The sequence below is a fragment of the Solanum stenotomum genome, chromosome 1 (assembly GCF_019186545.1).
Source record: "Solanum stenotomum isolate F172 chromosome 1, ASM1918654v1, whole genome shotgun sequence".
Lineage (NCBI taxonomy): Eukaryota > Viridiplantae > Streptophyta > Magnoliopsida > Solanales > Solanaceae > Solanum > Solanum stenotomum.
In genome coordinates, this window is record NC_064282.1 from 8,778,388 (window position 1) to 8,804,447 (window position 26,060).

The 26,060-nt window shown below is 32.8% G+C and overlaps 5 protein-coding genes and 2 pseudogenes across 7 annotated transcripts in view; 5 read left to right on the forward strand and 2 right to left on the reverse strand.

The window, feature by feature from the left end:
* The window catches only part of LOC125853630 (disease resistance protein RPV1-like), a 39,678-nt gene that overhangs the window by 12,972 nt on the left and 646 nt on the right, over positions 1-26,060 (forward strand). The window contains exons 3-8 of the mRNA XM_049533355.1: positions 10,179-10,260; positions 10,808-11,216; positions 12,065-12,300; positions 23,612-24,471; positions 24,547-24,942; positions 25,048-25,956. Of these exons, the coding sequence (XP_049389312.1) occupies positions 10,179-10,260; positions 10,808-11,216; positions 12,065-12,300; positions 23,612-24,471; positions 24,547-24,942; positions 25,048-25,956 (2,892 nt within the window). The remainder of the gene's footprint in view (positions 1-10,178; positions 10,261-10,807; positions 11,217-12,064; positions 12,301-23,611; positions 24,472-24,546; positions 24,943-25,047; positions 25,957-26,060) is intronic.
* On the reverse strand, positions 268-1,168 carry LOC125870608 (germin-like protein subfamily 1 member 13; annotated as a pseudogene).
* On the forward strand, positions 1,810-2,772 carry LOC125870514 (germin-like protein subfamily 1 member 10). Its single transcript, XM_049550966.1, has 2 exons — positions 1,810-2,023; positions 2,121-2,772. The coding sequence occupies exons 1-2, from the start codon at positions 1,894-1,896 to the stop codon at positions 2,681-2,683; spliced, it is 693 nt and encodes a 230-aa protein (XP_049406923.1). The 5' UTR covers positions 1,810-1,893; the 3' UTR covers positions 2,684-2,772.
* LOC125870471 (disease resistance protein RPV1-like) lies at positions 13,193-15,594 on the forward strand. Its single transcript, XM_049550909.1, has 3 exons — positions 13,193-13,631; positions 13,737-14,645; positions 14,795-15,594. Exons 1-3 carry the CDS (start codon positions 13,269-13,271, stop codon positions 15,350-15,352), a joined length of 1,830 nt encoding a protein of 609 aa, XP_049406866.1. The 5' UTR covers positions 13,193-13,268; the 3' UTR covers positions 15,353-15,594.
* On the forward strand, positions 15,362-19,151 carry LOC125870637 (germin-like protein subfamily 1 member 17). Its single transcript, XM_049551120.1, has 2 exons — positions 15,362-15,383; positions 18,581-19,151. The coding sequence occupies exons 1-2, from the start codon at positions 15,362-15,364 to the stop codon at positions 19,147-19,149; spliced, it is 591 nt and encodes a 196-aa protein (XP_049407077.1). The 3' UTR covers positions 19,150-19,151.
* On the reverse strand, positions 17,229-18,045 carry LOC125870599 (germin-like protein subfamily 1 member 20; annotated as a pseudogene).
* On the forward strand, positions 21,489-23,484 carry LOC125870627 (disease resistance protein RPV1-like). Of its 3 annotated transcripts, none has more exons than XR_007446926.1 (3): positions 21,489-21,570; positions 22,125-22,533; positions 23,382-23,484. XR_007446926.1 is itself a non-coding variant. In XM_049551102.1 (2 exons), the coding sequence occupies exons 1-2, from the start codon at positions 22,007-22,009 to the stop codon at positions 23,432-23,434; spliced, it is 576 nt and encodes a 191-aa protein (XP_049407059.1). In that variant the 5' UTR covers positions 21,961-22,006; the 3' UTR covers positions 23,435-23,484. The 3 variants fall into 3 exon arrangements, 1 of the variants encoding a protein (XP_049407059.1); XR_007446929.1 differs by having other exon boundaries at positions 21,489-21,535; XM_049551102.1 differs by lacking the exon at positions 21,489-21,570 and having other exon boundaries at positions 21,961-22,533; positions 23,386-23,484.

Sequence of the window (26,060 nt, forward strand, 5' to 3'; positions counted from 1 at the left end):
TACTTCTTATATAGTTTTCGAATATCTAATTTTTAATTTTAAAATCTTGAATTAATCTAATATGGTTCCTACATGCTTGAATCAGAAAGTAATATGGCTAAATACTCTATCAAATTCAATAAATACTATGAAGTGATTTAATTTGAAACTTTTGTATAGTTTTGAGAACATTATCGTAACTCACGATTAAATATAATTTTTTACTAAAACAAACCATGAGAAATCCTTGTTTAGTACATCCAATACAAAGATCAATGAAACCAGTCCACAAGGCTAGATCATGAGATTTATTTGTGATTTCTTAAATTCCAAACATAAGCACACATAATAGAAACCATAGTATTTGGCTTATACTAATCTAGTTGTTGTCCCACCAAAATTGTGACTGGAGATAATCCACAACTTTCTTGTCAACTTGGAATGCTTTTGCAAGAACATCATCATTGATTGGTGGGTCTGAGCCAAATACTGCATTTGCAACAGTGATGACTCCTGGATTTTGGCTACTGTGTCCAGCAAATGCAACGGCCTTAGTCTTTCGCACATTAAATTGAAAATGAATCAGACCTATTGGAAAAACGAACACATCTCCTGGATGTAGTATCTTGGTAAAGAGTTTGTTCTTCATATTTGGACCAGGGTTCGAAAGGACAAATCCAACGTAGAGCGTGCCCTCAAGGACAGCAAGAACTTCAGTTCCTCGAGGGTGAGTATGAGGTGGGTTGAGACCGTACGGTGCAAAATCAATACGAGCTAAAGAATTTTGCCTAGAGTGTTGAGTCCAGGCAAGTTGTTAACATTCACAGCAGTTACAACAAATCCAAGTTGATTTGAAGTATTCCCAGGTACATTTAACCCTGGTCTAAGGAAGTCATCTGCAGTAACATCCTTTGGATCCTTGCAAAATTTCCCATTCACGAAAACTGTACACAGAAATCACAATTAGAAAGCAAAAATAACAAGAAATACTATAATAGTATAGAAAACAAACAAAAGCAGCAAGAAGTATGCAAATGCCATTATTGAAATAAGAATCAAAGTTACCAGCTGACTTGGAATCATTAACAGCAACACAAAAATCTTGTAAAGGACTAGGATCAGATGCATGGCTTATTGAAGTCACCACAGCCTATATGACAATGGTTAATACAAAGTACTTGAGAGCCATAACAATTAGTTCAAACTCTGTCTATAAATATGTTGAGACAATTTAATTTATGTACTCTGTTTTATCTGTGTGAGAAACATGAGCAGAGATTTGTGGCTATTTATAGATAAAAATTTGATCAAAATAGTCTTCAAACAATGTGTGGATTTGGCTTCTGCATGCATCACCAAGTCTTCCATGGTGAATATTTAAACAATTATGTCATGAAGTTATGTCAACAACGTAACTATTAATGACTAAATCTTACTACAGTAAAAAAATTGTGAACATTCGCAGTAATAACAAGAAATTTGTCTAAATAAAGCGAAGTTTGAATTGGTAAAATATTTCCCTTCCCTTAAAGTACTATTGAAAGTTTTACCTTTTCTAATAACTTTCCAATTTTGACTTTGTTACTCCTTATTTCTTCTGTATTTTTCTTATTTCATAATACCGACCATTTCCAATGGCCCAGGGAGGATTAATCAGTCTCTGCAGTTGTTGAAGAAGGGTTCAGGATTTGGGTTTATTATAAACTAATCATCAAAGATTTGGTAATTAAGAAGCTACCTTAATTAATTCATTGTTTATTTTGGGGTTAATTTAATTTGAGGACTCATTCAAAAAATTTCATCTATAAATAGCGCTGCCATTCCCATGCAAAGTCTATCACCTTCAAGCTTACAAGAAAAAAAACTAAAGCAGTATCGTTTTAATTAATTAGAAGATTAATTATCTAGCTAATTATGGCTTTGGCCCTGAAGTTTCTTGTTATCACCATTGCCATATTGGCTTTGACATCTTCACCTAGCACTGCCTCAGACCCAAGTCCCTTACAAGATTTCTGTGTTGCTGTTAATGACTCTAAAGCAACTGGTAATTGAGATTAATAACTGCTTAAGTTCTAGCTTCGCGTTTTACATTAATACAGAGTGATTTTTCTGGTTTCTAATGTACATTTGTTTTCATGCAGTTTTCGTGAATGGAAAAGTTTGCAAGGATCCAAAACTTGTCACAGCTGATGACTTCTTCAGACCAGGCCTAAACAAGCCTGGAAATACGTCAAATCAACTTGGATCAATTGTTACTGCTGTCAACGTCAACAATTTACCTGGGCTCAATACGTTAGGCATTTCTTTAGCTCGTATTGATTTTGCACGACGTGGTCTCAATCCACCTCATACACATCCTAGAGGAACCGAGGTTCTTGTTGTTCTTAAGGGAAGACTTTATGTTGGTTTCGTCCTTTCTAACCCTGGCCCAAATATGAAGAACAAATTGCTCACCAAGATTTTGAACCCCGGAGATGTCTTTGTTTTTCCTGAGGGTCTAGTTCATTTTCAACTTAATGTGGGAAAGACTAATGCCATTGCATTCGCTGGTCTGAGCAGCCAAAATGCAGGAGTTATCACTGTTGCAAATGCAGTATTTGGTTCAGATCCACCAATTAATGACAATGTCCTCGCTAAAGCATTCCAAGTTGACAAGAAAGTGATTGATGATCTTCAAGAACAATTTTGGTGGGATAATAACTAAAAGTATAAACCAACAACTGACCATGTTTTTTTCTTTAAAAATATGTACCATTCAATTAATGATGTTCTAATTACATGTTATGAAGATATAGTATGTGGGACTGATTTTTTCATTCAGGTTGATTGATGTTATTTGAATAAAGATTGGTTAATGAAATTAAATACAGTGTATTTTCATTTTTGAAGGAAATATAATGCTTGCCTAATGATTTAGAAACTGTTGATAGAATATGTGCTCGATCATGGGAAGTTAGAAAACTGAAAGCTTGAAATCCACTCTGCAAATCAGTATTATGTCCTTTGGCCAAATATCGTTACTCAAAGTGGCAACGGGAATTTATCATAATAAGGCGAAGTCGCAGTGTCTATGTTGAGAAAATAAGCTTGGCATGGCATTAACCAACGAGGACACATCTTACATGAATTCAAACAACTTTTATTCGTCTTTAATATAATATTTGTATTGATTGACACGCAAATGTTGATTATTGTGGTCATGGTTAAAACATAATGATACACATATATTATACTAGATATGGGACCCGTGCCAGCACGGGGCCCAATATATGTTACTGTTTCTGTTTTAATTTATATGGTATATATGAAATTTGAAGTTAATCAATTTTTTAGTATGTTTTTATATATTTTAAGTTGCTAATTATTTTTATTTAGAGTATGTTTTACGTAAATATATTATAAATCACAATAATTAACAAGTTAATATAAAAAAAAAACTTATAAAAAATTCATTGACTTTTGAAATTTCATTTGTATCACATAAATCAGGACAAAGCGAGTAATACATATGAAAATTACATAAAACGTACTATAACTCACAATAATTAGCAACTTAAAATATCTATATATCTATATTTCTCCCAATTTATGCGGTATAGATGAAATTTTGAAAGTTAACAAAAAAAATTTATATGTTTTGAAATATTTTAAGCTATTAATTATTATGATTTATAATACTTTTTACATAAAAAATTTATTTATATAAAGTATAAAAGAAAGAATTTAGAAAAAGGAAACATAAATGTCAGCAGGAGTACAATTTATGTTAATTTCTATGTTTTAATTATTGTAATACTGATTGAATTTGGAGAGCCAACTAAATTTTTTTAAAGGATTTTTTTTATAAAATTTTAAGTTGTTAATTATTATAATTTATAATATTTTTATTAATTTAAAACCAATATATGTTTTTCTCTGTCTCAATTACATGAGACATATGGAATTCGGAGAGTCAACTAAAATTTTAAAATATGTTAAGTTGTTAATTATTATACCTTATAATACTATTACGTGTGTAATTTTTTTATTTCAATTTATATGTCATTGATATAATTACATATATTAAGTAATGAAGAACTAATGTGTAAATTATGTGACACCTATGAATTTTGGAGTGTAAATCAAATTAGTTATATGATTTAAAAAAAATAAAGCGGTTAATTATTACAATTTATACTACTTTTTATATATTTTTTAAATGATATATATATATATATATATCTTTATGATATTGATATTAGTATTATAATAAATTAAATTTTATTATTTTAAACTTATGATCTCAATTGTCAGCCTATGCCACATTATAAAATGTTCTAAAGTAGATATCAGATTTACAAAAATGTCGATGCCAGCTAAAGTAATAAAATAACATCTAAGGGCATGAACCTATATATGTATATATAAAGCAGAATATTGACAATTTGATGTGACATCTCTCTATGACCAGTATTTCTATTCATCTTTTTTTTCCTTTTTTTGACATTTTATCTTTGTTTTGTATTTTTTATTTGTATTTAAAAAAAAAGTATTTATGTCATACCCGATTAATTATGCCCTTTATAACATCCATTACACTAATATAGATTTAAGTAGATGAAAATGGAAGATGAAAAGATAAAAATTATTCATTTTTTATAATTGTTTATAATTATTTAGCCTATAAAATAAATAAAAAATAGTTGAACATTTGTAACAAATAAGAACAAATTTCTTCACTTTGACTCTTCTTTTTCTGACGATAATGATCAATATATGGAATCAACTTTTGTCGCTAAAATGTCCATCAAATTTCTAGGTCATGTGACTTTTTAACAAAAGAGAAAGAGAGAATATCTCATGATTCTTGTGAAGACATTGATGAAAAGAAAGAGATTATGTAACAAAAAATTCTTTTCAAAATAAAAGACTTTTTGAAAAAATGTTTATTCCTCCTACAAGGAGAGAAAATTCATTGTGGTTGAGAAATTTATAAGAAAGCTGATTAGTGTTTCAAAGGGTAAGAAAAATTATTTGGAGAAAAAATCATTCTATTTATGGAATTCGTATCAAATTAGGAAGAGAACAAGCAAAAATTTATTTTGTGATTTGAAAAGAGAGAAAATTAGATATTATTTCTTTCAACCTCATTATTCTTCTAATTTCTTTCTTCTTTTATTTTGTCTTGATTTTTTGTATCTTTAATTAAAGTTTTTTTTTCTTATTTATCTTTAATTAAAGTTTATATATATTTTCTTAAAAAAGAATTTAAAAAGATGATCATATTTAGTTTTTTTCCTCATCAATGCTATTAATCTCATAATTAGTGTTATTTATATTATTTTCTTAATTACTTTTTTTTCTTTCATTTAATTATTTATTTGAAGAAATTAGTTATTATAACTTTATAAGAATTACACATGTATTTTTACATAATTGATTTGTAATTTTTAAAAATTTTGGATCATTCTTCATCTTAAAGTTTCTATCTATATGTAATAATAAAGCTAAAATAGAAAATGTGGGGTGACACCTTCTTAACAATAGATACTTATTTATTCTTATCAATGTTTCTGACATTTTTTGTTATTTTTTCCTTAAAATAATTGTTGCCTCGATTTTTAGTTTTAGTTTTATTTTTCTAGCATTTTCTAATTTTAAAAGACTGAAAAATTTATATTGAAAATTTACAAAATATAAAAAATGATTTATTTAACTCCTATCATCATCAATATTATTATTAATTTGTTTTACTTCTTTTCTTAATCTTTATTTCATCATTAATGTGATTTATATCATTTTCTTAGATATATATATGTGTGTGTGTGTGTGTGTCATATCTTAGAAGTTAGGATTACTATTTATTTAATTTTTAAAAATTTTGAATTCTTTTGTCATACTAAATACAACATGTTTTATTATAATTACATTAATATATTAATCAATATGTTGTACGAATGAAAAGAAAATTATCATTTCACAAAAACAAAGGTTAAAATATAATTTATTATGATTAAGGAAAGATAAAATTATTATTCCAATATCCATAACCATATATAATACATTAAAAATTAATTGAAAAACTGTAAATGGAAAAGAAATCACCATTTAAGGAATCATTATTTTTAAATTTTTGGATCATTTCTTCTTCTAAAAGTTTCTATCCATACGTAACAATAAAGTTAAAATAGAAAATGTAGTGACCCCATTCTTACTAATAGATAGTTATTTTTTTTATCAATTTTTTTTGACAATTTTGGTTATATTTTTCTTTAAAATAATTATTGCCTCGATTTTTTTTAACATTTATTTTTAATTTTAAAAGATTGCAAATTTTATGTTAAAAATTTTAATAATAGAAAAAATGATTTATTTAACTTTTATCATCATCAATACTACTAATTTTTTTGACGTTTTTTCTTAATCTTCATCTCATCATTAATGTTATTTATATAATTTTCTTAAATCACTTATTTTTTCTTTTTTAACTCTTTTATATATATAAAGTTGGATATGTAAATGATGATGTGACATTTGTTAGAAGCTAAGATTACTATTTATCTAATTTCTCCAATTTTTGAGTTCTTTTGTCATACTAAATACAATATGTTTTATTATAATTACATTCAATATAGTAAACAATATGTTCTAGGAATTAAAACAAAATTATCATTTCAGAAAAATAAATGTTAAATTATAATTTTATTATGATTAAGGAAAGATAAAGATATTATTTCAATATCCCATAACCACATTCAATACATTAGAAATTAATTGGATATAACTGTAAATGGAAAATGAATCACCATTTAAGGAAAATAAATGTTTGCAATACCATAATAATTAAGGAGAGAGTAAGATATTATTTTAATATCCTAATTCGGAACTTTTAATCTACTACTCAATTAAAAAGAAAATGCATTTAATAACATTAAAAAGTTATTAGTTTAATATTTTTTCTCATTGTACTAATTCAATTCAATCAAACTTAATTTTAAAGATAAAATAACAGCTTCATTTTAATTGTTATCAATATATTTCAAAAAATTATCGTGAAAAGGCTTTTCTTGCACCTTATTTTAATTTTCATATACTATTATTATTTTTTCTGTCATTTTTCAATGATTTTTTATTTCGATTTAAAATTTAATGTTTATTCTTAAAACTCTGATGGTACAAATTAAGGTGGAGTAGAATATAATAAATGATGATTCTTCTACTAAATAAGAAGATATAACGAAATTGAAAGGGTGAAGTTTTTTTTTTTTAAAATGGATAGGAAATTCTATTAAGGTATCATTACGTCATTATTCAATATATTTTTAATATAAATTTCATTTGTTGATGCATTTGTTTAGTACTCCCTCTGTCCCTAATTACTTGTTCACTTTTCCTTTTATAGTTGTCTCTAATTACTTGTCCATTTTGACAAATCAAGAAAGAATATTTTTTTACCTATTATACCCTCAATTAAATGACTAATTACTTTGAAAATTGCAGAACTTTTCATCTACTTCATAATTAATAGGGGTAAAATGATAAACTCACTATGTCATTAATTGATTTCTTAATAAATGTGTCAATTTAAAAGTGGACAAGTAATTAGGGACAGAGGGAGTATTACAGTGTTATTTGACATTATGAGATATTTCTTAGACATTTAAGGAGAATGGTAGACCGAAATATATATTATATATTAAAGGATCAACTTCATGCAATGGAAGAATTTGTTATTAGCAAATATATTTTAACTTATTTGATAAAAAATATATTCTTCCTCATTTAATAGATGTAAAATTTGTGAAGCTTTATTTTTTTCCACAATCTTCATATTATTAAGACAAATAATAATATTACGATTAAACAACAAAGTAAATATAAAATTAATCAAAAATATTTAATTTAAATGATCGCGCGAAGTGCGGCCAAGTTCTCTAATTTAAAACAAAAAAGTAAAATTTAAATGGGTCTACTATAGAATTCCTAGAAATCCAACTTGAAAAATTATGTTAAAAATGGAAAATAAAAAGTGAAATAAATTTAATTGAGAGTTATCCTTCGTCTGTCCCATTTTATGTGAGACTTTTTATTTTTCGAGAATCAAATAGTTTAAGTTTAACCATAAATTTGCGTATGATATCTTCATTTTTTTTTTAAATTTGGAGAAATTAGATAAATAGTAATCTTAGCTTCTAAGAAATGTGACATCATCATTTACATATCCAACTTTTATATATATAAAAGAGTTAAAAAAGAAAAAATAAGTGATTTAAGAAAATTATATAAATAACATTAATGATGAGATGAAGATTAAGAAAAAACGTCAAATAAATTAGTAGTATTGATGATGATAAAAGTTAAATAAATCATTTTTTCTATTATTTAAATTTTTAACATAAAATTTCCAATGTTTTAAAATTAAAAATAAATGTTAAAAATTAAAATAAAAATGGAGGCAATAATTATTTTATTAAAGAAAAATATGTGTAGAAAAAGTAGAAGTAGATGAAGTTACTTTAGTTCATCTTTTTGGTGGGCCTCAATGTACAATTTCTATAGCTTTTAGTCCAACTCTTTAGTGCAATGTTGGTCCTCCAAACTCCCATTTCTAAATAAGAGTAATATATAATCTAATTTACTAAAAAAAATAAAAATTAATTTCATTAGTATCTTGTAAAAAAAACAAATAAATTAACGAAAAATGGTGATTATTTCCCCAATATATTCGCTTACAATTTCAAACAACATTACCTATATTCACTCATGTATCATCATAAAAAATCATGAGTGTTTTGGTGATTATTTTATGGTGAAACACGTGTGTATTTAGGTAGTGTTTTTCGAGATTGTAGGCGAATATATTGGGGAAGGAGGTTGGAAGATGAAGTGAAATGTTGAGAATGAAAAGTGTATTTGTTTTAATCGGTGGGGTAAACGTAATTTGGGACGAGTGTAATTAATTAATTTGGGTCGGATATAATTAATAATGGGTGAGTTTGTAAATTAATTTAAGTTATTAAATTGTATCCAATAGATGGTCGACACGTGGTTAAAAAAAATTATTTAAATGACAATTTGTTATACAAGTGGTCAATATTGTACCCAAATATGGATGACAGGGGTATTTGGGAGCCAATATGTGTATGTTAGGGGTATTTGGGAGCCAATAGGTGGATGAAGGATAGTTTTGTACCATTTCAAATAGTTCAAGGGTATTTTAGGCCCTTTTCCGATAAATTAATTAAGTCTTAATACTTTACCTATTTAGACGTAAATTAACTTGTGAAATAACCGGTGAGTCTTAGAGTCGTCAATATGGGCTAGGCCCCTTGGGCCGGCCTGGCCTAACCCGTGATTTGATAGGGTTAGGGTACGATTTTTGGAGCCCATTTAAGAAAATAGTTTTTTAGCCCAGCCTGAATAAATCTGTCAATTTGTGGGGATTGAGAAATATGGATAGAACCGGCCCGTGGGACAAATAAAAATTAACTAAAAAATAAAATAAAATAGAGTATTGAAAATAACAAGAGTCTAGACTCAAAATCTGTTTAAAGTTTGAAATATTACAATTTAAATACAAATTATGTTTATAAAATATGTCCTACATAAAATAAAATTTTGCCGAAAATTTTTGGGGAATCACTACATTACATAGGCCATAGGCTATATATTATCATAGTTTTTGTGTTTTATTACGATCATTGGAAAACAATTAGGTTAATATTTCTATTTAGCTATTTATGCTTTTACTTAAAATTAAACTTAATAAATTATAAAGATAATTTTATTTGTGTATTTGATTAACAAATAGTAACACTAACACCATGAATATTGTCTTGTTGATATTTATGATAATATTTTTAAATTATAATTTAATTTAAAAAATTATAAAAAATATATTTTTAAGAAAAAAGAACTGACCCGACAAAGTCTATGTACTTATAGGCTAGACCAACTATTTTCCAGCCCACACAAAAAATGGCCTAACAGACCTAAGTTAATTTCAAAGTCTGTATAAATTAGTCCGGATGGGCTGAACATGCTCATATTCATAACTCTAGTGAACTCATCAAATTTCAAAGTCTGTATAAGTTAGTCCGGATGGATGGACCTGCCCATATTCATAGCTCTAGTGAGACTATGTTGACCCGTATAACCGTTTTGAAATTGTGTTACGTCGAGACGGAAAATTCAGAAATTCTCGGAAGCCATGGATTGTCCAGCAAGAAGAGAGATGGCGGCCCGGGGGATTTTATCATATTTCAGGGTATGCAGAAAAGAAGTGCTGCAGTAGCCGAAAGGGTAACAACTTTTTTAATTTAATTTAATTTAATTTATTATGTAACATTGGATGATCTATGCAGAAAGAATATTGACCGATGCTGAGGTGAGTACATACTTGCAGATTTCTGAATAAACTAATCAATCAGTTGGCCGGCTTTGATAATCAAACAAGTATAGATTACTAAATCATCTTTGATTTATATTGATTCATTATTTGTGGTAAGGACAGAAGTTAGTGAACATTGAGTCAGATTTTGGACTGGTGTTCATTTGATCCATGGCTGTTGATTTCAGTACTAATTAAATAAAGAATCAGCTTATTAATTTATTAGTACAAGATAATGGGATTAACCTAAAACTAGCTTTCTCTAGTCTACATTTTCTTGTTGGTATTTCATATATTGGCTTTTAAAGCATTGTGTAATTGTGATTGGTCAACTTGATCTGATGGGTTCTGAAAGACCACAAACATCTTCCTCTTTTGTTTATCCATCCATTTATCATGTGTTCTTGAGTTTCAAGGGTGAAGACACCCGCAAGACTTTTACTGACACTCTTTATGCAGCTTTGGTAGGTGCAGGGTGGCGTACATTTAAGCATGATAATGAGATTGAGAGAGGGGAAAATATTAAGACAGAACTAGAGAATGCAATTATAAATTCGAGGAGTTCAATAATTATCATCTCGAAGAACTATGCTACTTCAACATGGTGCCTTGATGAACTTGTCAAAATCCTTGAACATAAGAGGACAAAAGGGCATGCAGTTCTTCCTGTCTTCTATCATGTGGATCCTTCTGAAGTTAGAGATCAGAAAAAGAGTTTTGCAGAAGCATTTGCGAGTTATGAGAGGCAAATTAAAGCTGAAAGTGATGAAGGAAAGAGGGAGTTGATAGATAAGGTCCGAAAATGGAGAGCAGCTCTTGGAGAGGTGGCAGATTCGGGTGGTGTTCTAGTGAACAATCAAGAGTACAAGTAAGTTTTTTTCTTCAGAACCAGTATATTCTTCATACTGCATAATAATCAAGAATTGATTAAGATTCTGTTTTCGAGCAACCTTTTTGAACTTGTTTCATCTTGCATATTGCAATTTGAGGTTGCATTTCTTGAGGAATTCTATAAAATCATTAAAGGTGGAGTTAAAGCTCTTTAGGGGGAAAAAGGTGGATGGGGGGAGAACTACAGGTTCTACCTCAGTACATTAATATCCAGTGAATTAAAATTTGCTTGAAGTCTCAAATATTTATGGATGTGTGGGTTGACAACTTGAGCTTTAGGATCTTTCCATTGAGACATCCAAGTATTGTATGATACAAACTGATTTCATCAAAAAGGAAATGAAATTAGGGATCAAATTACACCCTTCGGGGTGGCCCAGTGGTTTGGGCTTGGGACTTCCATGTTGGAGGTCTCAAGTTCGAAATCCCTTGCCAGCAAAGGCAAGGGGTTTGCCTTCTGGGTTGAGCTCGCCGCACCGGGCTTGCCTAGTACGGGTTACCTCTCCTATGTGGTTTGCGAGCTATTGCATAGGAGCGGGGGTTTTACCCTGTGCGCACCCAAAGGGTAGCGGCTATGGGTTTCCCTTGTCATCAAAAAAAAAAAAAATAGGGATCAAATTACTTTTATAAATAGGTTGGAATAGATAAATTTCTTGTCTGTCTGTATTGTCTTAAGTTAGGATGCTGGATTTCCTACTTCTTTATTTCGCATTCCAGTTTTATTCCAATCACTTTCCTGGTTACACAGTTGTAACTTATCTTGCTTGCATAGAAAATCCTTTACAAGTCATTACAGTCAGAAATGATAATTTTGGTAATTGATAGGAAGGAATCAGAGTTCATTGAAGAAATTCTTCAACTCATTGAGGATAAGCTGAACCGGACAATATCGAGTGTTGCACCTTACCTGGTTGGGATCAGTTCACGGGTCGAAAATATCATTTCATGGTTGCTAGACGGATCACATGATGATAATGTTATTGCAATTTGTGGGATGAGCGGAATTGGGAAGACAACTGTTGCCAAATATGTTTTCACTACAAACTGTAGAAGATTTGAAGGTAGTAGTTTTCTTGAAAATATCCAAGATATTTCTCAGCAACCTGATGGCTTAATTCGCTTACAAAAGCAGCTCCTTTATGATTTAACTGGGAAAAAGAGTAAAATACAAGATACTGATGAAGGCATCATCAAGATTAGAGATGCTATATGTTCTAGGAGAGTTCTAGTCATATTGGATGACATTGATCAACAAGAACAACTTCACGCTATAATTGGAATGAAAAATTGGTTCTGTCCAGGAAGTAAAATAATCATAACAACTAAGAATTCATGTTTGCTGAAGGTTCAAGAAATTCAAAAAGTCCATAAAGTCAGGGAAATGGGTAATTATGAATCACTGGAGCTTTTCAGTTGGCATTCCTTTGGGGAGGACCACCCAGCTGATGACTACATGGAACTATCAAAAAGGGTGGTAAAGCATTGTGGAGGGCTTCCTCTGGCACTTCAAGTATTGGGTTCTTCTCTTCGTGGGAAAAATATCAATGTATGGAAGAGTGCATTAGACAAGTTGGAAACAATTCCTGCAAGCCAGATCATTAAAAAACTAAAATTTGGGTATGACTCATTAAAAGATGATCATGATAAGAATTTGTTCCTTGACATTGCCTGCTTCTTCGCAAGAAAGGATAAAGATTATGTTATTGCTGTGCTAGAGGAATCTTATATTTATACAAGAATTGGGATTCAGAATCTCATAGATAGATTCCTTTTGATGATTGAGGGTAACAAGTTGATAATGCATCAAATGCTTCGGGACATGGGCAGAGAAATAGTCCGTCAAGAATCATCTAAGAAGCCTGGGAGGCGTACTCGGTTGTGGCACTACAAGGATTCATTTAATGTATTGAGAGAAAACATGGTAATCATTTCCTTTCTGGTGTATACTTCCTTTTCTTTTGGACACTGCTAAGCTCTTCTCTAATTCCTTTTTCAGGGCTCAGAGACTATTGAAGGTCTTTTCTTTGACATGAATATGGTAAAGGAAGACGAATCCTTCATGGGAAGTTCTAGCAGTGGAAGAAAGGGGCTGCTTACAGAAGTTAAGAGTTATCGGTTCGGTTTCTCCAGGCATCCCAACAAATTTTCTTCGAAAACCTTAAATGAGCTTGAATTGGGAACGAATCTCTTTACAATTATGAATAAGCTAAGACTGCTTCAGATAAATTATACACATCTAAATGGTGCTTATAATGATTTTCCCAAGAACCTGAGGTGGCTATATTGGAGAGGTTTTCCTTTGAAGTGTGTGCCAAATGATTTTCCATTGGAGAGCTTGTCTGTTCTTGACATGCGGAACAGCTGTTTGGAAAGACTGTGGGAAGGAAGAAGAGTATGACAATTGTTTTTGTGTTATTAGTTTCCTCCACTTTTAATGAAGTGTTGTAGAATATGGATCTCATTACTTATCCTTTTCTTGTTATCTTTCTCATTGTAGGTGCTTCCATTGGTAAAAATTCTCAACCTCAGCCACTCTCATTCTCTTTTCAGAACTCCTGATTTTTCAGGACTCCCAATGCTGGAAAAGCTTGTTCTCAAAGAGTGTGTCAATCTAATTGAGGTTCATGAATCCATTGGAACCTTAGAGGCTCGGCTCATTTTCTTAATTATCAAAAACTGCAAAAGACTTCAGAAGCTACCCAGAGAGATTTGCAAGTTAAAAGTTCTTAAAACCTTCATAATATCTGGTTGCTCAAATCTTGTAGAGTTGCCAAGAGAGTTGTGGAGGATGCAATCCTTGGAAGTATTCCTTGCCAATGAAATCCCAATGAGTCAATTACCCTCTAAGAGAAAACAGAACCCAATATGGCATGCACTTATCCGGTCTTGGGTTCCGAAGCCAAAAAAAGTTCTTGAGCTTTCATGGGTTTCTTTACCTAAGTCATTGGTTAAATTAAGTCTATCTGAGTGCAACCTATCTGAAGTTGCTTTTCCGAGGGACTTCAGTAATTTAATGTCGTTGCAGAACCTAGACCTCAGTAAAAATCCAATCAGTTGTCTTCCAGATTGCATCAGAACTCTTTCCAGGCTCAACAATCTTGAATTAGGTTCTTGTACAATCCTTAAATTTCTCATAGACCTACCTCGCATCCACAATTTGAGTGTGGCAGACTGCATTTCCCTAGAAAGAGTTACATATCTATCTGTAGGGTGCCGTGCAATAGTTTACCATATAAATGGCTGTAAAGAACTCACTGATATGGAGGGAAGCTATAAGTTGGAATCCATGGGAGGAGTTGAGAAAACAATGAAGTCGTTGGAATTAAGCATGTGGGATTCTGTCGGAAGCTTTGAAGTGAAATTGTATAACAATTCAACTCATACAGAAAGTAGAGGACCAGTAAAGGTATTTTCTCCTCTTCCATTCCCCCTTCCCACCCCCAAAGAAGGGGTTGACGGATCTACTTTCATTTGTGTGGTCAAACTTCTTCATGTAACAGCTGTACCTGTTGGTTCTTTTTTTTGCCATTTTTAATGAAATTCTTTATGACACAGGTATTGTTTGAAAAAGGAATGATCAGCATATATCTTCCAGGGAGCATGGTTCCTGATTGGTTTTGTTACAAGAGTGCTGGATCAACTCTATCTTTCACCATCCCTTCATCTCCTGATCTCAAGATCCAGGGCATAACTGTGTGCTCAGTGTACACAATTGACTGGAAAGTCTGGGTTGAGGGTATCCAGTTTTATTTGATAATCCATAATGAGCAGAAGAATGTGAAACTGATTTATAGCCCAACTTGCTATGGTCTTCCTGAAGGCCAAAATGAAATGTTATGGTTCACTCATTGGAAGTTTTTGAGTCAGCTGGATGCTGGTGACACCTTGAATGTCACAGTTTTTACTATGGTTGGTTTTATCATCAAGGAAATTGGTATTCACTTAATGCATGGAGAGCAAGTAGACATGGTTTTGAACTCAAACAGTCAAGAAATGCAGCGAGATTATCCTTATCAGGGGATGATGCCTACCAAACGTCAAGGGCTTGTAGATTTATACTGCTATGGCCATATGGGGATTGGATTGGACTTCATTTTGCCCTACATACCATGAGATCCATGAATGGGAATACATATACCTGCTAAAATCTTTGGAGGAGTCGGATGCAAAATATGACATCTTAGCCATCATCTCCCCAAGTATCTTCTTTTTTCTTCCTTCATTTGAAATTTCATTTTTCTAGAAAGAACTATTTATGTGGAATTTGGATGACAATCAATACTTCTATCGTCATCTTATTCGTAATTATATTTTATGATAGACATTTCTCTAATTTTGAAGAAATATGTTCTGAAATACTCTATTAAGAATATTGTCTTGTGTTCTCGAGAAAGCTGCTTCCTTCAAAATTCGTGTAGTTTATATTGAAGACATACTTGGCAATTGTAGTTTTTCCTATCCCACCCATACCACAAACTCCAGCTACACTAACTGTATCAGTCCTATTTTTCAACCACAGATTAAGGTCTTTAGCCCGATAATCTATTCCAATGAGATAGGGCGCAATACCTACAACTGAATGATTTATTTTCTCTTCAATTACTTTGATGATCTTCTCAATAAACTGTGTCTTCCTACAAGAGCAGCACACAAGGACCAGACATTAGAAGGTAGAATCACAAACTTGTCATCCGAAAACAGGAACATTTAATCAAAGTATAATTGAAGACACAGTACATGGGCTGTTACACATAAATCTTGGGTAATAATGGAGCTTACCTTTCAGTTTACCCCTGTAAAGTCATCCCCCAAGACTAGAAACTTCTTTGAGTGCTTTCCTCCACCCTTCGATCCGCTTAGCCCATGCTTGACCATCTTCTGAATTTTCCAGCAATTTCTTTTCATGTTGAGCAAATGCTATGGAAAAGCTCCCTGATTGCTCTTTGACATCAGATGAATTAACATAGTAGAAAGCAGGAAGAATTACATGTCCTCTGTTCTTTTTGTTCTCCAGGATCATGACAAGTTCATCAAAACAATGATTGATCCCTTTGACTGGTGGATAGCTTTATCCAGTTCAGACTTAATGATGTTCTCTCCTCTTTCAATCTCATTGTCATCCTTAAAACTACGAAGACCCACATCAACCAAAGCCTCATAGAGCTGGTTAGTGAAAGTTTTGCGAGTGTCTTCACCCCCTAAAACTCAAGAAAACATCATAAATACTACTAGATCTGAACTTGGAGGATTCTTGAACTTGTTCATATGCCATTGGTCAGAATAGCAAATCAAATTTGACAGCTTTTCAGTAATAAGGATTTGGACCCTTGGCAGAATGCAATCAAATGGTACAAAATTTAAGCTTGAAAGAATGATCTTTGTTCTTGTTTGGACTTATTTCTCCCTTGTGAAGTTAGACCTTGAAAATATCAATTCTTGTTCATCTTGTTGTTTTCTAATCTCTTGAGTCCAACATTCTGACTTTAATGTATGTTGGTCGATGGTTTTCATGTATTACACTCCCTCTGTCTGAAAATATTGGTCACTTTTCACTTCTCGAGATTCAAACTACATGAATTTTGATCAACATTTTTTCTATTGATATGATACAAGAAGAATCGCAACTTACAGTACTTCTTATATAGTTTTCGAATATCTAATTTTTAATTTTAAAATCTTGAATTAATCTAATATGGTTCCTACATGCTAGAATCAGAAAGTAATATGGCTAAATACTCTATCAAATTCAATAAATACTATGAAGTGATTTAATTTGAAACTTTTGTATAGTTTTGAGAACATTATCGTAACTCACGATTAAATATAATTTTTTACTAAAACAAACCATGAGAAATCCTTGTTTAGTACATCCAATACAAAGATCAATGAAACCAGTCCACAAGGCTAGATCATGAGATTTATTTGTGATTTCTTAAATTCCAAACATAAGCACACATAATAGAAACCATAGTATTTGGCTTATACTAATCTAGTTGTTGTCCCCCCAAAATTGTGACTGGAGATAATCCACAACTTTCTTGTCAACTTGGAATGCTTTTGCAAGAACATCATCATTGATCGGTGGGTCTGAGCCAAATACTGCATTTGCAACAGTGATGACTCCTGGATTTTGGCGATTTTGGCTACTGAGTCCAGCAAATGCAACGGCCTTAGTCTTTCCCACATTAAATTGAAAATGAATCAGACCTATTGGAAAAACGAACACATCTCCAAGATGTAGTATCTTGGTAAAGAGTTCGTTCTTCATATTTGGACCAGGGTTCGAAAGGACAAATCCAACGTAGAGCGTGCCCTCAAGGACAGCAAGAACTTCAGTTCCTCGAGGGTGAGTATGAGGTGGGTTGAGACCGTACGGTGCAAATCAATACGAGCTAAAGAAATGCCTGGAGTGTTGAGTCCAGGCAAGTTGTTGACATTCACAGCAGTCACAACAGATCCAAGTTGATTTGAAGTATTCCCAGGTACATTTAACCCTGGTCTAAAGAAGTCATCTGCAGTAACATCCTTTGGATCCTTGCAAAATTTCCCATTCACGAAAACTGTACACAGAAATCACAATTAGAAAGCAAAAATAACAACAAATACTACAATAGTATAGAAAACAAACAAAAGCAGCAAGAGGTATGCAAAAGCCATGATTGAAATAAGAATCAAAGTTACCAGCAGACTTGGAATCATTAACAGCAACACAAAAATCTTGTAAAAGGACTAGGATCAGATGCATGGCTTATTGAAGTCACCACAGCCAATATGGCAATGGTTAATACAAAGTACTTGAGAGCCATAACAATTAGTTCAAACTCTGTCTATAAATATGTTGAGACAATTTAATTTATGTACTCTGTTTTATCTGTGTGAGAACATGAGCAGAGAGTTGTGGCTATTTATAGATAACAATTTGATCAAAATAGTCTTCAAACAAAGTGTGGATTTGGCTTCTGCATGCATCACCAAGTCTTTCATGGTGAATATTTAAACAATTATGTCATGAAGTTATGTCAACAACGTAATTATTGAAAGTTTGAATTGGTAAAATATTTCCCTCGCCTTAAAGTACTATTGAAAGTTTTACCTTTTCTAATAACTTTCCAATTTTGACTTTGTTACTCCTTATTTCATAATACTGACCATTTCCAATGGCCCAGGGAGGATTAATCAGTCTGTAGTTGTTGAAGAAGGGTTCAGGATTTGGGTTTATCATAAACTAATCATCAAAGACTTGGTAATTAAGAATCTACTTGAGTTCTAGCTTCGCGTTTTATATGAATACAGAGTGCTTGTTTTACATTTTCTTTTTTGGTTACTAATGTTTCTGTTTTCATGCAGTTTTTGTGAATGGAAAAGTTTGCAAGGATCCAAAACTTGTCACAGCTGATGACTTCTTCAGACCAGGCCTAAACAAACCTGGAAATACGTCAAATCAACTTGGATCAATTGTTACTACTGTCAACGTCAACAATTTACCTGGGCTCAATACGTTAGGCATTTCTTTAGCTCGTATTGATTTTGCACGACGTGGTCTCAATCCACCTCATACACATCCTAGAGGAACCGAGGTTCTTGTTGTTCTTAAGGGAAGACTTTATGTTGGTTTCGTCCTTTCTAACCCTGGCCCAAATATGAAGAACAAATTGCTCACCAAGATTTTGAACCCTGGAGATGTCTTTGTTTTTCCTGAGGGTCTAGTTCATTTTCAACTTAATGTGGGAAAGACTAATGCCATTGCATTCGCTGGTCTGAGCAGCCAAAATGCAGGAGTTATCACTGTTGCAAATGCAGTATTTGGTTCAGATCCACCAATTAATGACGATGTCCTCGCTAAAGCATTCCAAGTTGACAAGAAAGTGATTGATGATCTTCAAGAACAGTTTTGGTGGGATAATAACTAAAAGTAAAACCAACAACTGATCATGTTTGTTTCTTTAAAAATATATACCATTCAATTAATGATGTTCTAATTACATGTTATGAAGATATAGTATGTGGGACTGATTTTTTCATTCAGGTTGATTGATGTTATTTGAATAAAGATTGGTTAATGAAATTAAATACAGTGTATTTTCATTTTTGAAGGAAATATAATGCTTGCCTAATGATTTAGAAACTGTTGATAGAATATGTGCTCGATCATGGGAAGTTAGAAAACTGAAAGCTTGAAATCCACTCTGCAAATCAGTATTATGTCCTTTGGCCAAATATCGTTACTCAAAGTGGCAACGGGAATTTATCATAATAAGGCGAAGTCGCAGTGTCTATGTTGAGAAAATAAGCTTGGCATGACATTAACCAACGAGGACACATCTTACATGAATTCAAACAACTTTTATTCGTCTATAATGTAATATTTGTATTGATTGACACACAAATGTTGATTTTTGTGCTCATGGTTAAAACATATCTCGTAGATGATACACATATATTATATATAATCTAATTTACTAAAAAAATAAAAATTAATTTCATTAGTATCTTGTAAAAAAAACAAATAAATTAATGGAAAATGGCCTAAAATACCCTCGAACTATTGGAAATGGTACAAAACTACCATCCATCCACCTATTGGCTCCCTATTACCCTTTCATCCACCTTTGGGTCTAATATTGACCACTTTTATAGCGGATTATCATTTAAATAATTTATTTAAATATGTGGCGGCCATTAGTTACAATTTAATTACTTAAATTGGTTTATAAACTCACTCATTACTAACTATATCCGACCCAAATTGACTGCATTCGACTCAAGTTAATTATACCAGACAAATTAATTACACCCGCCCCAAATTACATTTACTCTACCGATTAAAACAAATACACCCTTCATTCCCAACATTTACTTCCTCTTCCAACCTTACTTCCCCAATATATTCGCTTACAATTTCAAACAACATTACCTAAATTCACTCATGTATCATCATAAAAAATCATGAGTGTTTTGGTGATTATTTTATGGTGAAACACATGTGTATTTAGGTAGTGTTTTTCGAGATTGTAGGCGAATATATTGGGGAAGAAGGTTGGATTATGAAGTGAAATGTTGAGAATGAAAGGTGTATTTGTTTTAATCGGTGGGGTAAACGTAATTTGGGACGAGTGTAATTAATTAATTTGGGTCGGATATAATTAATAATGGGTGAGTTTGTAAAAATTATTTAAATGACAATCTATTATAAAAGTGATCAATATTGTACCCAAAGATGGATGACTGGGGTATTCGGGAGCCAATATGTGTATGTTAGGGGTATTTGGGAGCCAATAGGTGGATGAAGGGTAGTTTTGTACTATTTCAAATAGTTCAAGGGTATTTTAGGCCCTATTCCGATAAATTAATTAAGACTTAATACTTAACCTATTTAGACGTAAATTAACTTGTGAAATAACCGGTGAGTCTTAGAGCCGTCAATATGGGCTAGGCCCCTTGGGCCGGCCTGGCCTAACCCATGATTTAATAGGGCTGGGCTACAATTTTTGGAGTCCATTTAAGAAAAGAGCTTTTTAGCCCGACCTGAATAAGTCTGCCAATTTGTGGGGAATGAGAAATATGGATAGGTTAGGCCCGTGGGCCAAATAAAAATTAACTAAAAATAAAATAAAATAGAGTATTGAAAATAACAAGTCTAGACTCAAAATCTGTTTAAAATTTGAAATATTACAATTTAAATACAAATTATGTTTATAAAATATGTCCTACATAAAATAAAATTTTTCCGAAATTTTTTAGGAAATCACTACATAGGCCATAGGCTATATTATCATAGTTTTTGTGTTTTATTATGATCATTGGAAAACAATTAGGTTAATATTTCTATTTAACTATTTATGATTTTACTTAAAATCAAACTTAATAAATTATAAAGATAATTTTATTTGTGTATTTGATTAACAAGTAGTAACACTAACATTATGAATATTGTCTTGTCGATATTTATGACAACATTTTTAAATTATAATTTAATTTTAAAAATTATAAAAAATATATTTTTAAGAAAAGAAGGTTGATCCGACAAAGTCTATGTACTTATAGGCTAGGCCAACTATTTTCTAGCCTACACAAAAAATGGCCTAACCGACCTGACCGTCAAATTTCAAAACCTGTATAAGTTAGTCCGGATGAGGTGGGCTGCCCATATTCATAGCTCTAGTGAGACCATGTTGACCCGTATAACCGTTTTGAAATTGTGTTACGTCCAGATGGAAAATTCAGAAATTCTCGGAAGCCATGGATTGTCCAGCAAGAAGAGAGATGGCGTCCCGGGGGCTTTTATCATATTTCAGGGTATGCAGAAAAGAAGTGCTGTAGGAGCCGAAAGGGTAACCACTTTTTTAATTTAATTTAATTTATTATGTAACATTGGATGATCTATGCAGAAAGAATATTGACCGATGCTGAGGTGAGTACATACTTGCAGATTTCTGAATAAACTAATCAATCAGTTGGCCGGCTTTGATAATCAAACAAGTTTAGATTACTAAATCATCTTTGATTTATATTGATTCATTATTTGTGGTAAAGACAGAAGTTAGTGAACATTGAGTCAGATTTTGGACTGGTGTTCATTTGATCCATGGCTGTTGATTTCAGTACTAATTAAATAAAGAATCAGCTTATTAATTTATTAGTACAAGATAATGGGATTAACCTACCTAAAACTAGCTTTCTCTAGTCTACATTTTCTTGTTGGTATTTCATATATTGGCTTTTAAAGCATTGTGTAATTGTGGAGAATTGATTGGTCAACTCGATCTGATGGGTTCTGAAAGACCACAAACATCTTCCTCTTTTGTTTATCCATCCATTTATCATGTGTTCTTGAGTTTCAGAGGTGAAGACACCCGCAAGACTTTTACTGACACTCTTTATGCAGCTTTGGTAGGTGCAGGGTGGCGTACGTTTAAGGATGATAATGAGATTGAGAGAGGGGAAAATATTAAGACAGAACTAGAGAATGCAATTATAAATTCGAGGAGTTCAATAATTATCATCTCGAAGAACTATGCTACTTCAACATGGTGCCTTGATGAACTTGTCAAAATCCTTGAACATAAGAGGACAAAAGGGCATGCAGTTCTTCCTGTCTTCTATCATGTGGATCCTTCTGAAGTTAGAGATCAGAAAAAGAGTTTTGCAGAAGCATTTGCGAGTTATGAGAGGCAAATTAAAGCTGAAAGTGATGAAGGAAAGAGGGAGTTGATAGATAAGGTCCGAAAATGGAGAGCAGCTCTTGGAGAGGTGGCAGATTCGGGTGGTGTTCTAGTGAACAATCAAGAGTACAAGTAAGTTTTTTTCTTCAGAACCAGTATATTCTTCATACTGCATAATAATCAAGAATTGATTAAGATTCTGTTTTCGAGCAACCTTTTTGAACTTGTTTCATCTTGCATATTGCAATTTGAGGTTGCATTTCTTGAGGAATTCTATAAAATCATTAAAGGTGGAGTTAAAGCTCTTTAGGGGGAAAAAGGTGGATGGGGGGAGAACTACAGGTTCTACCTCAGTACATTAATATCCAGTGAATTAAAATTTGCTTGAAGTCTCAAATATTTATGGATGTGTGGGTTGACAACTTGAGCTTTAGGATCTTTCCATTGAGACATCCAAGTATTGTATGATACAAACTGATTTCATCAAAAAGGAAATGAAATTAGGGATCAAATTACACCCTTCGGGGTGGCCCAGTGGTTTGGGCTTGGGACTTCCATGTTGGAGGTCTCAAGTTCGAAATCCCTTGCCAGCAAAGGCAAGGGGTTTGCCTTCTGGGTTGAGCTCGCCGCACCGGGCTTGCCTAGTACGGGTTACCTCTCCTATGTGGTTTGCGAGCTATTGCATAGGAGCGGGGGTTTTACCCTGTGCGCACCCAAAGGGTAGCGGCTATGGGTTTCCCTTGTCATCAAAAAAAAAAAAAATAGGGATCAAATTACTTTTATAAATAGGTTGGAATAGATAAATTTCTTGTCTGTCTGTATTGTCTTAAGTTAGGATGCTGGATTTCCTACTTCTTTATTTCGCATTCCAGTTTTATTCCAATCACTTTCCTGGTTACACAGTTGTAACTTATCTTGCTTGCATAGAAAATCCTTTACAAGTCATTACAGTCAGAAATGATAATTTTGGTAATTGATAGGAAGGAATCAGAGTTCATTGAAGAAATTCTTCAACTCATTGAGGATAAGCTGAACCGGACAATATCGAGTGTTGCACCTTACCTGGTTGGGATCAGTTCACGGGTCGAAAATATCATTTCATGGTTGCAAAACGGATCACATAATGTTATTGCAATTTGTGGGATGAGTGGAATTGGGAAGACAACTGTTGCCAAATATGTTTTCACTACAAACTTTAGAAGATTTGAAGGTAGTAGCTTTCTTGCAAATATCCAAGATATTTCTCAGCAACCAGATGGCTTAATTCGCTTACAAAAGCAGCTCCTTTATGACTTAACTGGGAAAAAGAGTAAAATACAAGATACTAATGAAGGAATCATCAAGATAAGAGATGCTATATGTTTTAAAAGAGTTCTAGTCATATTGGATGACATTGATCAACAAGAACAAATTCACGCTATAATTGGAATGAAAAATTGGTTCTGTCCAGGAAGTAAAATAATCATAACAACTAAGAATTCATGTTTGCTGAAGGTTCAAGAAATTCAAAAAGTCCATAAAGTCAGGGAAATGGGTAATGATGAATCACTGGAGCTTTTCAGTTGGCATTCCTTTGGGGAGGACCACCCAGCTGATGACTACATGGAACTATCAAAAAGGGTGGTAAAGCATTGTGGAGGGCTTCCTCTGGCACTTCAAGTATTGGGTTCTTCTCTTCGTGGGAAAAATATCGATGTATGGAAGAGTGCATTAGACAAGTTGGAAACAATTCCTTCAAGCCAGATCATTAAAAAACTAAAATTTGGGTATGACTCATTAAAAGATGATCATGATAAGAATTTGTTCCTTGACATTGCCTGCTTCTTCGCAAGAAAGGATAAAGATTATGTTATTGCTGTGCTAGACGAATCTTACATTTATACAAGAATTGGGATTCAGAATCTCATAGATAGATTCCTTTTGATGATTGAGGGTAACAAGTTGATAATGCATCAAATGCTTCGGGACATGGGCAGAGAAATAGTCCGTCAAGAATCATCTAAGAAGCCTGGGAGGCGTACCCGGTTGTGGCACTACAAGGATTCATTTAATGTATTGAGAGAAAACATGGTAATCATTTCCTTTCTGGTGTATACTTCCTTTTCTTTTGGACACTGCTAAGCACTTCTCTAATTCCTTTTTCAGGGCTCAGAGACTATTGAAGGTCTTTTCTTTGACATGAATATGGTAAAGGAAGACGAATCCTTCATGGGAAGTTCTAGCAGTGGAAGAAAGTGGCTGCTTACAGAAGTTAAGAGTTATCGGTTCGGTTTCTCCAGGCATCCCAACAAATTTTCTTCAAAAACCTTAAATGAGCTTGAATTGGGAACGAATCTCTTTACAATTATGAATAAGCTAAGACTGCTTCAGATAAATTATACACATCTAAATGGTGCTTATAATGATTTTCCCAAGAACCTGAGGTGGCTATATTGGAGAGGTTTTCCTTTGAAGTGTGTGCCAAATGATTTTCCATTGGAGAGCTTGTCTGTTCTTGACATGCGGAACAGCTGTTTGGAAAGACTGTGGGAAGGAAGAAGAGTATGACAATTGTTTTTGTGTTATTAGTTTCCTCCACTTTTAATGAAGTGTTGTAGAATATGGATCTCATTACTTATCCTTTTCTTGTTATCTTTCTCATTGTAGGTGCTTCCATTGGTAAAAATTCTCAACCTCAGCCACTCTCATTCTCTTTTCAGAACTCCTGATTTTTCAGGACTCCCAATGCTGGAAAAGCTTGTTCTCAAAGAGTGTGTCAATCTAATTGAGGTTCATGAATCCATTGGAACCTTAGAGGCTCGGCTCATTTTCTTAAATATCAAAAACTGCAAAAGACTTCAGAAGCTACCCAGAGAGATTTGCAAGCTAAAAGTTCTTAAAACCTTCATAATATCTGGTTGCTCAAATCTTGTAGAATTGCCAAGAGACTTGTGGAGGATGCAATCCTTGGAAGTGTTTCTCGCCAATGAAATCCCAATGAGTCAATTACCCTCTAAGAGAAAACAGAACCCAATATGGCATGTACTTATCCGGTCTTGGGTTCCGAAGCCGAAAAAAGTTCTTGAGCTTTCATGGGTTTCTTTACCAAAGTCATTGGTTCAATTAAGTCTATCTGAGTGCAACCTATCTGAAGTTGCTTTTCCGAGGGACTTCAGTAATTTAATGTTGTTGCAGAACCTAAACCTCAGTAAAAATCCAATCAGTTGTCTTCCAGATTGCGTCAGAACTCTTTCCAGGATCAACAATCTTGAATTAGATTCTTGCACAATGCTTAAATTTCTCATAGACCTACCTCGCATCCACAGATTGGGGGTAGGAGACTGCACTTCCCTAGAAAGAGTTACATATCTATCAGTAGGGTGCCGTGCAAAAGTTTACCAAATAAATGGCTGTAAAGAACTCACTGATCTGGAGGGATGGTTTAAGGTGGAATCCATGGGAGGAATTGAGAAAACAATGAAGTCGTTGGAATTAAGCATGTGGGATTCTGTCAGAAGCTTTGAAGTGAAATTGTATAACAATTCAACTCATACAGAAAGTAGAGGACCAGTAAAGGTATTTTCTCCTCTTCCATTCCTCCTTCCCACCCCCAAAGAAGGGGTTGACGGATCTACTTTCATTTGTGTGGTCAAACTTCTTCATGTAACAGCTGTACCTGT

What these genes read in the sequence shown, in the direction of transcription:
- LOC125870514 (XM_049550966.1), top strand. Translation starts at nt 1,894, where the DNA reads ATGGCTTTGGCCCTGAAGTTTCTTGTTATCACCATTGCCATATTGGCT. An exon ending in TAATGACTCTAAAGCAACTG is followed by an intron (nt 2,024 to 2,120) that starts GTAATTGAGATT and finishes GTTTTCATGCAG; the next exon opens with TTTTCGTGAATGGAAAAGTT.
- LOC125870637 (XM_049551120.1), top strand. Translation starts at nt 15,362, where the DNA reads ATGGGAATACATATACCTGCTA. An exon ending in GGGAATACATATACCTGCTA is followed by an intron (nt 15,384 to 18,580) that starts AAATCTTTGGAG and finishes GTTTCTGTTTTC; the next exon opens with ATGCAGTTTTTGTGAATGGA.
- LOC125870471 (XM_049550909.1), top strand. Translation starts at nt 13,269, where the DNA reads ATGAATATGGTAAAGGAAGACGAATCCTTCATGGGAAGTTCTAGCAGT. An exon ending in GACTGTGGGAAGGAAGAAGA is followed by an intron (nt 13,632 to 13,736) that starts GTATGACAATTG and finishes TTCTCATTGTAG; the next exon opens with GTGCTTCCATTGGTAAAAAT. An exon ending in AAAGTAGAGGACCAGTAAAG is followed by an intron (nt 14,646 to 14,794) that starts GTATTTTCTCCT and finishes TTTATGACACAG; the next exon opens with GTATTGTTTGAAAAAGGAAT.
- LOC125870627 (XM_049551102.1), top strand. Translation starts at nt 22,007, where the DNA reads ATGGGTTCTGAAAGACCACAAACATCTTCCTCTTTTGTTTATCCATCC. An exon ending in GTGAACAATCAAGAGTACAA is followed by an intron (nt 22,534 to 23,385) that starts GTAAGTTTTTTT and finishes ATTGATAGGAAG; the next exon opens with GAATCAGAGTTCATTGAAGA.